Source organism: Habropoda laboriosa, unplaced genomic scaffold (genome assembly GCF_001263275.1).
Source record: "Habropoda laboriosa isolate 0110345459 unplaced genomic scaffold, ASM126327v1 scaffold786, whole genome shotgun sequence".
In the NCBI taxonomy this organism is placed as follows: domain Eukaryota; kingdom Metazoa; phylum Arthropoda; class Insecta; order Hymenoptera; family Apidae; genus Habropoda; species Habropoda laboriosa.
In genome coordinates, this window is record NW_017100969.1 from 157,338 (window position 1) to 170,546 (window position 13,209).

At 32.2% G+C, this 13,209-nt stretch overlaps 2 protein-coding genes across 2 annotated transcripts in view; both read left to right on the forward strand.

Annotated features, from left to right (window-relative positions):
• Nucleotides 1–598: 598 nt before the first annotated feature.
• LOC108577702 (ATP-binding cassette sub-family E member 1) lies at nucleotides 599–3,741 on the forward strand. The gene is made up of 8 exons (XM_017940893.1): nucleotides 599–811; nucleotides 1,350–1,565; nucleotides 1,653–1,860; nucleotides 2,091–2,277; nucleotides 2,354–2,760; nucleotides 2,866–3,178; nucleotides 3,263–3,497; nucleotides 3,578–3,741. The coding sequence occupies exons 1-8, from the start codon at nucleotides 599–601 to the stop codon at nucleotides 3,623–3,625; spliced, it is 1,827 nt and encodes a 608-aa protein (XP_017796382.1). The 3' UTR covers nucleotides 3,626–3,741.
• Nucleotides 3,742–6,719: 2,978 nt separating this feature from the next.
• LOC108577701 (laccase-2-like) overlaps nucleotides 6,720–13,209 on the forward strand; it is a 14,516-nt gene continuing 8,026 nt past the window's right edge. Inside the window, exons 1-4 of the mRNA XM_017940891.1 lie at nucleotides 6,720–6,882; nucleotides 7,022–7,169; nucleotides 9,481–9,583; nucleotides 12,349–12,506. Coding sequence (XP_017796380.1) covers nucleotides 6,807–6,882; nucleotides 7,022–7,169; nucleotides 9,481–9,583; nucleotides 12,349–12,506 — 485 coding nt within the window. The 5' untranslated portion in view covers nucleotides 6,720–6,806. The remainder of the gene's footprint in view (nucleotides 6,883–7,021; nucleotides 7,170–9,480; nucleotides 9,584–12,348; nucleotides 12,507–13,209) is intronic.

The following is a 13,209-nucleotide window of genomic DNA, read 5'->3' on the forward strand; positions in this document are numbered from 1 at the left end:
TTAACAATCGAGCACCGATTAATTTTTGTTTATAACATTTTATTGTCAGACTATCGGAAATGTCTCGAAAATCATGGCGACCGGTACACACTGAACACCCTATATAGAAAGAAATTTTAAATATTTAAGAAAAAAATATCGAAAGAAAATATTAGGTGTACAAATGAATAATCCAAATTTTTCAGCGAAATTCGAAGATTATTTAATAATATATTCATATTAGCTAAATGTCTTTTATGTTATACCCCAACTGTACAAGTGACTATTCCTTTTCAATGGGATATAAGTAGAACATATGTCAAACTATCATATTTTTATACAGTTTAATTATTCAATAATATTTCAGATTTAACAAGAATACTTGTTGTTAAAAAATTGTTTTATTTTTCTTGAAATATGATGTGTTGAGTGAATTATTTTGATATTATTTTAAACATTATGTATATATTCTTATTTTGTTAATAGTTTATTCATTTTTATTGAATTTAATATTTTACAAGTATTAGTATTTAGAATTTAGGTGATCTCTAAGTAGTCTTCTGATAGATATAAATTTATACTTTGATATAATTTTTAAGCAGATAAATACTTTATCATCATGCCACCAAAAAAGTCAATGGAGGAAACAGATCGGTTGACTCGTATAGCGATTGTCAATTCCGATAAATGTAAACCAAAACGATGCAGACAAGAATGTAAAAGGTCTTGTCCAGTAGTACGTATGGGAAAACTTTGTATAGAAGTTAATCCAAATAGTAAGATAGCATCAATATCTGAAGAACTTTGTATTGGATGTGGTATTTGTGTCAAGGTATGCAAACAATTATTTGAAAATTAATGTAATCATTTTTGAAATGTTGATATTTATGATGGTCCATACAACTGGGAACAATTTAGTATCTCAAAAAGTACACTGTCATCAATCAACTGATATGTTATATATATTCTTATGTATTATATATATAAATATGTTGCGGTGTTTGCAGTATTTGTCTTTTTGTCTATTAAAAGATAGGCAAAAGAAATTATGGAGTTCCATTCAAAACACTAAAGGTGACTTTGATAACTTTGAAAAAAAAAGAAAAAAACCCTACAAAACATGTACTGCAATCAGCATGTAGGCCCCTGTAAACCAAAGTATTTGAAAAAACAAAAATTAGTATTGGTCCAGTAATAATGGAAATAATTAAGGTGATCAAGTTGCATTGTCCACCCTGTATATACGGATATATATAATATTTTGGTTATTATTAAGTTAATTTAATAATATGTAAGTTTAGTATGTATATATAGATGTTAATAAAAATGAAGTACATTAAATCTATAATGGTGTTGCTTCTTATTTTCAGAAATGTCCATTTGAAGCAATATCCATTATTAATCTTCCTAGCAATTTAGAAAAAGAAACAACGCATCGTTATTCAAAGAATTCATTTAAGCTACATAGACTGCCTATTCCACGTCCTGGAGAAGTATTAGGTTTGGTTGGAACTAATGGAATTGGTAAATCAACTGCTCTTAAAATTTTGGCAGGCAAACAGAAGCCTAATTTGGGTCGATATACTGTATGTATACATATTCCTTGTACAATATAAACTATTTTTTTCATAAACCTAATTCATTTATTAAATTTTTTCTTTAAATTAACGCAGGATCCACCAGATTGGACAGAAATTTTAAGTCACTTTAGGGGTAGTGAATTGCAAAATTATTTTACCAAAATATTGGAAGATGATTTAAAAGCTCTCATTAAGCCCCAATATGTAGATCAAATCCCTAAAGCTGTAAAAGGCACTGTACAACAGCTGTTAGATAAAAAGGATGAGTGCAGAAATCAATTAGATATTTGTAGAATGTTGGGTAAGGTTATATTATTATAAACATATAAGCAAAATATAATATGTAGGAGTGATAGGATTTCAGTCTAGAGCGATAGATGCATGTAGGAAGAATGCTAGAGTATGAGGGAAAAGTGTTTGTATGTATTATAAAATTCTTGTATCAAGAGAGAACTAGAGTATAGAGACATTGTTTTTATTACCTGTTTGTAACATAACATACCTATAGTTATTACTAATTTTGTGTTTTAGATTTAATGCATATACGTGACAGAGGTATTGATGCACTTTCTGGTGGAGAACTTCAACGTTTTGCATGTGCTATGGTATGTATTCAGAATGGAGACATTTTTATGTTTGATGAACCATCTTCATATTTGGATGTAAAGCAACGTCTCAATGCAGCTTTAACGATTCGATCTCTTATTCATCCTGATAAGTAAGTAGTATTAATAAGTAGCTCATTATAATATACATTTTCTTTTCATGTAATTTATAATATTAAAATTTAATAGGTTTATAATAGTAGTGGAACATGATTTATCAGTTTTGGACTATTTGTCTGATTTTATTTGTTGTCTTTATGGTGTTCCTGGAGCATATGGCGTTGTTACTATGCCCTTTTCCGTTAGAGAAGGTATAAATATTTTTCTGGATGGCTTCGTGCCAACAGAAAATCTGCGATTCCGCGAGGAATCTCTTGTTTTTAAAGTAGCCGAAAGTGCGACTGAAGAGGAAGTTAAACGTATGAACCATTATGAATATCCTGCGATGACAAAAACAATGGGATCCTTTGAATTAAATGTTGAAAAGGGTCAGTTCACAGATTCTGAAATTCTTGTGCTATTAGGTGAAAACGGAACAGGGAAAACCACGTTTATTAGAATGTTGGCTGGTAATTTGCCACCCAATGAAGGGTCGGGTAAGTAAAGTTTGATTTGTTTAATTCAAAAATATGCAATCATAAGATGTCAAACTAAAAAATAAATACCATCGCTACTAATTAATATTATTTTATTCTTTATAGGAAGTATTCCTCAATTACACATTAGTTACAAACCACAAAAAATTAGCCCTAAGTCTCAAGGAATTGTACGACAATTATTACATGAAAAGATTAGGGATGCTTATGTTCATCCTCAATTTGTAACAGATGTTATGAAACCATTAAAAATCGATGATATCATGGATCAAGAAGTACAGAATCTTTCTGGAGGAGAGTTACAACGAGTGGCTTTAGCTTTATGTCTTGGAAAACCTGCCGATGTTTATTTAATTGATGAACCTTCTGCTTATTTAGACTCTGAGCAACGTCTTGTTGCAGCTAAAGTAATAAAACGGTAATTGAAAATGTTTTTATTTTTATTTATACTTTTGATAAATTATTGTTTTACAAAATAATCAAGATTATATCATTATTTTAGATTTATACTGCATGCAAAAAAGACAGGATTTGTAGTTGAACATGACTTTATCATGGCGACGTATTTAGCTGATCGTGTGATTGTATTTTCTGGTGTTCCATCTTTGTCAACTACAGCTCACAGTCCGCAGTCTTTGTTAAATGGAATGAATAGATTTTTAGAACTTTTAGGTATTACTTTTAGAAGGGATCCAAACAATTTCAGACCGAGGATTAATAAGAGTCAGTCTGTCAAAGTATGCTACTTTATTTTGAATATTTTATTGTTCTTTATGTAATCTATTTTTTTAAATACATTTCATATTATTGTTAACAGGACTTGGAACAGAAAAAAGCTGGACAATATTTTTTCCTCGAAGAATGAGATATGATCTTATTCCTAAATTGAATAGCAACATATATAAAATATGACGAAGTCTTTGTAAATCTTTATACTTTTAAAAATCGGGAATGGATTTCTTACAATATATTACTTGCTAGTGGCGCATATTCTGCGGTGATTTAAAATTATTACTCATTTTGATATATCGGTTCTTCTGCTTTTTTATATACATCTTAATACGATAAAAATTTAATTCAAAGAGAAATATCGTCGTATTTTTGTACGCAATACTGTTACCACGAATTTATTCATATTGACCAACCAACGTACGTGGTAATTCGCATTTTTAATTTTGTATATGAAAGATGCATTTTTGTTTTTTGTATAATAATTATCGCGAAAATGATTTATATCTACGAATCATCAAAATTTAGTGGAAAAATAAAATATTTTTAAGTTTTAAATTGGAATTAGAATATACAATGCTTTTAGTATGAAAAAATAACACCTTTGTTCATACCTCATATTTTAAACACATTAAAATAAAACTGAAAGGGGAAAAACATGTTTTCCAGATACTAATGTAACCATAAAGTGATAGATTGTCCTATCAATTTAGTTATTTTCCTTAGCATACGTTATTTACACTTGACGTGTATTACGTATGAAAAACATTACACCAATTTTAAGTTAAGAGATTACAATTACTTGAAAAAATTTTTACTTCCTCATAAAACACGAGCTTCTTATTATATAACATATAAAGTTATATGTTCTACATGCGCGAGTTATACTTTTTTGAAACGAGATTTGTAAAAACGTAATGAATAACTGTAACATTATTATTCGCTAATAACATGAAAGAAAAAAATGCAAATTATTAATTGATTTACGTATTATTATTAAATTATTTGTGTATAACAAAAACTGATTTCCTTGTATGTATAGGTGTAATAAAATTCGAAACTGGCAAAATAAATCAACTGACGTAAAGAAAAATAGGTTGATCGAAAAATTCTGTCGTTTTATTTAAAAAAAAAAGCAAACCAAGGTTGTTCCAATGAAACGTTTACTGATTAAACTGTGATGCAATATATATCGCTATTCTCCAAGTATCCAACAACTTTACTTATTCTATTCTTGTAAAATTTAATACCAAAAGTGCACTTTATCGTAGACATTTATGAATAAATTATTAAAACCAAGTAGCTTTTTCAGAAATATAGCACCCTCTTTTTATAATTCATATTTCGACAATTAGAATGAGTATACTTACATTTTCTATTATTTATGGAAATTTTTGAATGGAGTTGCAAATGTGCACGTGAAAACTAATGTCAGAACTTTTCGATCAACTTAATACAAAATTACTACTTGTTAATGTGTACACAGTATAGAGAGTAGGTATGAAATTATTCGTCCATATTCGCAATATTTTTTGTTTATAAGTTCCAAGGATATTACTTTTTGATTTACCTTCAAATACGTTTTTTCGTAATCTGTATTTATGTAAAAATAGCTACACTCCTGCCTGTAAATCATTGGACACTTGCTACTTTTAAGTATAATGTTTATTAAGATTGGTTTCTAATAAAATCTTCTAAAGCCAGGATAATTTGTTTTCCTTCATAATATAAATAATTAACACATACTACCTTTATGTTCTAAGTATAATATAAATTTATTTCTAATCTAAATCTATTAAATGTTCTTTATTAAAATAACTTTATTAAAATAATAGTGCTGCAAAATGTCTTTTTTGGCCTATCTGAATGAAAAAAGTTGTTGACACAAAACTATGTAAAATATAGATAAAGTTTATAAATGTTTTTTTAGTAACACCGCTTACGTTCTTGACGTCATTGTGATACATTATGTCTGTAAGAATAGCTACACGTGTGCTGATAATGAGTAAAAGCTATTTAGCTTTAATGTCGAAAGTTGATAACTTTTATTATTTTTCTCATGTACATGACATAACATGTAAAACCTGACTTCTTGATTTTTTTTTTTTTTTAAGTTAAGAAATAATTTAGTAAACGAATTTTAAATATTTCAATAACAATATAACGATACCTTTAAACAGTTTCTTCATTTTCTTTGAATTTTCAATTTTCTTTCAATAATCGCGGTGTGATTTTTCATTTCTACAGGAATTACACAGGGTGTTCAAAAAAAACCATTCGATATTTATATGGTATATAGAACACACTGTACTGAGCAAAAAAGCCTTAGTAAACACAGATCGAAAGGTCAACCGTTTCTGAGAAAGGTGGATTGGACGTGGTGGACCAGTTGCATGGCCCCCTCGGTCCCCCGATTTAAACCCTTTGGACTACTTTTTATGGGGATATTTGAAAAGCCAAGTGTATTCCTCGCCGATAAATGACTTAGAAGAATTACGTAACCGAATTCACCATGCTTGTCAAATAATTCGGCAGAGATGTGGAATTTCCGAGAGAGTTCGCTACTCTGTAAGAAGAAGATACCAAGCGTGTATAAAAATGGAAGGAGGACACGTGGAAAATGTTTTCCTGTCTAGTAAACAAAAATGTTTATATCTCATAAACGGTTGACCTTTCGAACTATGTTTACTAAGGCTTTTTTACTCAGTACAGTGTATTCTATATACCATATAAATATTACCCTCTATAAGTAATAAAATAAAATTCGTCATCTACTTATGCGATAATGAATAAAAATTGTTAAATATCATTTCGCAGAGTACAATTTAAATGACCCTTACTTCATTATTCTTATTTCTATACTCAAAACATATTCACACAATATATTCAAAGTTGAAATTCCAAATATCCTATTACTGTATGATAATGTAAGTTATAGTAAGTAAGTTTTTATGTTACTTTGATTTGTTCACGTATGCTGAATATATTTTACATATAATTTAGATACGGTACGTATACTTCATACGCATCCATTAAATAATGTCCTCGACGGTGTCGCATAATTTGAAAGAAGAAAAGTTTGAAAGCTTTCAACTGATACGCTGTACAGTATAATTAAAAAAGAATCGATACCCGGAAATGTAAGTAGATAATTACAGCGATTAAACTGTCGCTGTTTTTCCATAAATTGGTACTATTGATGCGAGAAGAACTTAGTAGCCAATTGAAGAATGGCCAATAAATTTGACTATCCTCTGTTTGTGCTTTAAAAATCATTTTCTAGAAACACAATATTCTTTCATTTTATTATCACTCGGATGTTTTCAAACATGTCGAAGTTTTACGCGTTCTTGATGATTCTACAGGTCTATACACAAGTGGCGCACAGTTTTTGTAAGTAAGACACATGTAAAAGAAACTCTATCTAGTTACTTCGATAATTTGAATAATACCCTCAATGACGCGCTTTGCTTTTTCATTTTGCTAGTTTCTGACTTTTAATTTTTAAACGCATTACTTAATTTACGTATAGTGTACTGGCACCATGGCTGGGATGAGAATTACAATTCTTCAATACCACTTTCTTCACCTGAGGAATGTGCACGGGATTGCCAAGATGACGAGCCACCTAAAAATTGTTACTATTCTTTCCACATTGAATTCTATACAACGGTTGGGCCGTACGTATTAATATGATCTGTAGACAATTTTTTTATATTTAAATTGTAACTGAAAGTATTTTGTCAGAGTACTTTTCAAGCTTTTAATATAATTTTCCAAAACCTTGTACATACTTTACTTTTACAGTATTACTGCTGTTCTTAGTTCCCCATGCTTAATATCGTACGTTTTGCCAGTTTCTATATTCGGATTGAATATCGCATTCGTATCGTGTAATATATCGTGCAATAATTAAGCAATATATCACATGTGCAATTATTGTTATCTAATAATTTATAACTGAAACAGTTGAGGTGCATAATTTTGAAGCCACAGAAGTGATATAATAATTAAAAGTGTCAAGGACTTAGGTAGTATCAGTTATTCGAGTTACGTGTAATTGTAGACGTTTCGTTATACTTTCAAAGACATTTTTTTCTCTCGAAAAGTGTGTCGAATAAAAAGTCGAGTGAAGATGTTTTTTTTCGTTTTTACTTTAAAAAGTGAAAATAACTTTCCTCAAAATAAAGTAACTCGTTACGAAATTCAATTATACGAAATTGGTCGATGTCCATTTACATTTGAACACTATGTTTCGATAACTTTTTTAAAGTAACAGTTTTTTTTCTTTCGAGAAATAGCTTATTTCTATACGTGACGATGCGTTCATTAAACTAAGTATCGGTGATATAGGGTAAGGAACCTAAATTTCGTACCTCAGAGGTTTCCTGGCTCTTACCCTGAATCGTAATCTGAAAAAAATTTACATAACCACCTTGGAGACGAAGTTCATACAAACGGAATGAAAAGTAGAAATGTGAAGAGCTGCATTTGTTCATTTGTCAAAAAAAAAGTGTTCTTAATTTTATCTGTTTAGTTCTAGTGGGAAAAAAGTTGAAACAAATTTTGTAGTCGACTTTTATATATGCCGTAACTCTTCGAACATCCGGAAATGGGGGGTTGCTGGGGTGACTCTGAACAACTTTTTCCTTTTCCAAAATGTAGCTTGAAGCTTCGTTTTCGAATTATTAACGAAAAACACTGGCCAATCACAGCGCCCGTAGAGCCCGCGCTCAGGGACGGGCGAACAGAGATTCACCCGCGCGCTATCGTGAACGACGCGTACGCGTCACTTCTCGGTTATCGAACGCTGTCAAAAAAATTTCACTTTGCACCGCTATTTTTATAAGGCTTAGAGAAATGGTACTTTGCCGTCATTCCGACGTTTGGAAAAATTTTTTGAAAAAACTCCAATTAGTCGGAATTGCGAAGGTCGTTTTTACGACATTTATATCTGAGCTCGTAATGAAAATTTAAAAAATACGTTTTGTAGATCTATGTCAATGATACACGTGCTGATAATTTCATCGAACTGTAATAAATCTGAAGATTCTTACATCTTTCGATGCCTGTCGTTTGTTTCTCCATCAACCGATTTCGATGAAATTTTCAGCATGTGCAAAATTGACATAGATCTACAAAACGTATGTTTTAAATTTTCATTACAAGCTCAGATAACAAAGTTGTAAACAGTGACCTTTACAATTTTCATTGCGACTCCCAAAAATGGCGATTGTTCAAAGTTTTTTTGCACACGTCATCTAGTATACTAATCCTAACTTCTAAGAACAACTCAAGTCGTTAGGTCCAATTTTTAAAAAAGTTATACTGTTCTAAAGAGTGTCCGAATATTTGTGGGAGTCACCGTATGTAGGAGGACGAAATTGGGCACGAAACCACTTTTCAACGTAATTGTCGATTCTAACCGATAAATTGCAGAACGAGATCGTCATTTCGGAATATGAAAATAGAGATAATACTTCACTTCAGCAAAAATAACCCTTTGCACTCCGAGCATTTTTTGACAAAATTAATAGTGAAACATCTGGAAAGCCAAAGTCTTGTCTTGAAGAAAAAAGAAAAAGGATATTTAGTGTTTACGAATTTATTTATTTGTATTTCTTATGTTAACTTGCATTATTTTGATAATAGAGAATAATATAAGAAAAGTCTGAATTGTACATTTCTCCAAAGTAATTACGCGTGTCGCCATAAAAGCGCCATCGGAGTGCAAAGGGATAAATGATAGAATCGCATACATACGACTTCAAGTACTAGCAAATAATACTGTGCACTGCGTGTGATGAAACAAAGCGTTAAAAATCACATCGAAATCGACGAATACACTTATTTACGCTGCGAAATCATTAATGCCGTCTCTACTAGAAGTTCCCACAGCCGCTATTTAGCAGACTACAGCATTTAACACCATTATTTTATACTTTCACAGTTAATTGTAATGGACTATAAATATACTGTAATTATTTTTAGTGCTTGCGACTCAAAAGAATTCCAGTCGCAATGTATTTACGCAGATGGATTGGAGAAGACGTTAATACCAATTAATCGTCAATTACCAGGGCCGAAAATTGAGGTAAATATTACAACAAAATTTTTCAGTTACGATCTGTTCTCGATTTTTCTACTTTCACTGAATAAATACTACCCTTTTGGTCGAATACACCAAATAAAAATTTATAAAGATTTTCAATATTGACTTTTCTTAAGTGATTTTATTTTATTCGTATTAACTCCTTCAGCATAAAATCATTCTTCCAAGAGTAGTAATTATCTTTGAATTCTTACTAATTTTCTTCGCTAAATCCAGTCAAAATTTATACACAGGCCTATCATGAACCGCCTGACGTGATCATCTTAAATTATTCGAATTAGATCGAAATTTTTCTTGTGCCGCATAATATGGTTCATAGTACGTTTTTATCAGTTCACTTTTTCGAAGTTTTCAAGGGTACCTTCAATTTTTTATAGATAAATTTATAATTTTTTTGCGCTCATTTTTTAATAGATCTTGAGATGAGATTGGCAAGCAACATGAAGAACTGAAGAAACAGTAAACAAAAGTATCCTAATAAAAAAAATAGCCCAATAATAAAAACAAATGCAAATTTCATAGAAAGAGCAAAGCAGTCATTTACTTGCCGTTTACGTGAGTATGCTGCAGCTGATAGGCACCACTTTGAACACACACTGCGAATTTGCATAAGTTTGAAACTTAAAATTAGAGATGTCGCATGTTATTCAGCATCACAGAATCACTTTTTCCCGTATATCTTTCTCCGTCGTATCACTTCTTCAGATAAAAAAACATACGTTTTGTTATACTCGTTGAATTTGTTTCAACATCTATAAAAAATTAAAAATGATCTTGAAAACTTCGAAGAAACTGTACTGATGAAAAATCTACTACGATCATCTTAAAGGCCTCCTCGAACCATTGAACCAACGAAAAAAATTTCGATCACTAACAATATTATCATCTGATCGTGTTAAGCGGTTCACCTTGTATATATATACACTGCCGCTCAAAAGTATTAGGACAATTTCCTAATTTTAACAAATGTCTGAAAAATGTTATGAAACCATTAATGAACGACACTAAATGATACATGTTTTGTTTCGCACCACACTGGAGTATATAATACGATAAATAATCCATTAAATAATATCTTACCAAAGACCTTAAATAATAGTTATATCTTCTTTTCGTGTATACATACATCCGCCTCTTGTCTTTATTATATCATTTACGATTCTGGGCATCCTGGCTATTAATTTCTCTGTTGTGTCAGGTGTAATGTTCCTCCACACTATTTCTAAGATTTCCAACAAATTTTTCTCCGACTTAGGACACGTTTTTTCGCGAAAAACACAGCGAAGATATATCTCATAAATATTAACAATTTCAAGGGCTTAAATAATTACATTATTTACGATCATACAACTAGAATACGCTGAATATATAAAAAATATATAAAAAAAAATGGGATTTAATATTTATAATTTACGTGGGATAGGAAAGTTTCACAGAAAATGACAAGTGTCCTGATACTTTTGAGCGGCAGTGTATGTATTTAAGTATATGTAACGAGCGCGGCAGTAGAATGTGACGATTTCAAAGAACTATTGTCCGATACTCAGGTTAAATTGTAACGACACATTTTTATTAAACAAATAGTTGTATAATGCAATTTGTTAATTATATGGTGGAAAATAACATTTTCATAATCATAATATTAATCATTATGTCAACGAACCACGCACTGTTGTACAGTTAAAAGTACTGCCGCGTTAACTGGTCGGGATTTCGCTTTGCTAAATGGCTGGTCGCCTGTCCCCACCAGTTTCTGGAACTGGCTTCATGGAGTCGCTTACATATTTAATGTAAGCTAAACAAGGACCTCTATATTTCATATCAGGTATCCGTCAGAGTTGGGCAAACTTTATTTCAAATAACGAATTTTTATTATTAAATAGCGAATAAAATCTCAACATTCATTTGTGAACAACGAATAACGATTTTATTCCAAGGGAAATTACTCCTTAGTAGTGTTATTTTTTGTCTACGAATGAACCTTCATTCGTTATTCAATGCGGTGAATAACTGTCTGAAACAAGCGACAGAGCTGCCGGCTGCTGACTGCCGACTGTGCCGGCCAGTATCCGTATCCCACTCGCACTCAACGGAGAAGAAACGTATTTGGGATCTCCTAGAACACTACCATCCCTTGATTGCTGGTCAGACGTGGTCCCGAGCCGCGGTCAACTAACGCGACAATACTGTATAACTCAGAGGTGCTTAACTTCTTGCTCACGAGCAAATTTCCCCTCCCGAGGTTCCCCCACTATGCGATGCGAACACGCAGAATGTATAACATAAACCAACGGCAGTCGCTGGAGTTGTGGTGGGAGGACTCCTCGCGTCCTCCTCCCGCCACGCCGCAACTCGAGCGTGACCATCTGAGTCGCATAGTGGGGGAACCTTGGGAGGGGAAATTTTCTCGCGAGCAAGAAGTTGAGCGTCTCCGGTATAACTGAAGAATCGATGATGCCGCTTGATTGTGGCAAGTATTGGAGAATTTTTCAATCCGATCGCAAGAATGTATTCGCTATCGAGAAAGCCACTTGCGAAAAATATTATTTAATCTGAGTATCCTACGATAATTCTTTTACAACAGTCCTATTCCATTGCTATTGTTCTATTTTCTTTTAACAGACATTTAGTTAAAGTTAAGGAATATTGGAAAAAAGGATACTCTTTGTAATGATAATGTGTATTTTTTTTACGTATAAATTTTAACAATTGAGTTAATATAACAAGAATTTGTCATTTTTTTTCAGGTGTGTGTGAACGATCGTATTATAGTTGATGTGAATAATGCGGCCCCAGGATTGGAAATCACGTTGCATTGGCATGGGATCTTCCAAAATGGTTTTCAATATTACGATGGTGTTCCTTATGTTACACAATGTCCAATTCCATCGTCAACGACGTTCAGGTAAAGATCATTCTATGTCATAGCATCTTCATTTTCCTATTCTCCAATATTCAATATACATATAAAACAACAAACATACGAAATACTATGTTTTGCATTCAGTCAGTCTTGCATTCAGATTTATCACGTTCTATAATAAAGTATTGCAATTTTTATTGCTACCTACTGTTATATTTTCATGAATAAGTCGTCCAGTATTAGCTGTTATCTAATATATGCGCTTCACTGAGATATATTGATCACTAACATGTTTCATCTACACTACCGGTGTTAGCGTTGCCGGTTTTTGCACGTGTGTGCCGACTAATGGTCTAAGGCTACGAAGGACCAGCTTCTTGATTGAAACACTAAGTCTACTCCGCGGTTTCCCTCGACGAAGACTCCCATTTTTCTAAAAACACTCTGATTGATGATTTTTCCTTTTCTAAAATCACCAATCAGTTTCCTCCGGTGCGTCGCAACCTCCCTCCATTTCGCCCTTAGCGCGTTATTTTAGGGTGGGGTAGACAACGACCGGAGAAAGTGTTCGGTGGACGGATGCGTGGGAATCCTGTGGAATCTCCGCTTTTCTAAGCTTTGTTAAAGTCAAGTGGCCCATCGACGTTGGCAAAAGTCGTGGGCCACTTTTCTATTTTCCGTTCGGACACTCCAGGATTTATGGCAGGGTTTGATCCTAGGGACTAAGTGTCGCAGGCAACGCAAT

Bases quoted from the DNA above. Each gene is read 5' to 3' on its own strand.
- LOC108577702 (XM_017940893.1), top strand. From the start codon at position 599: ATGCCACCAAAAAAGTCAATGGAGGAAACAGATCGGTTGACTCGTATA. The intron at 1,566-1,652 runs GTATGTATACAT...AAATTAACGCAG, and splicing joins CTAATTTGGGTCGATATACT to GATCCACCAGATTGGACAGA. The intron at 1,861-2,090 runs GTAAGGTTATAT...TTTGTGTTTTAG, and splicing joins AGATATTTGTAGAATGTTGG to ATTTAATGCATATACGTGAC.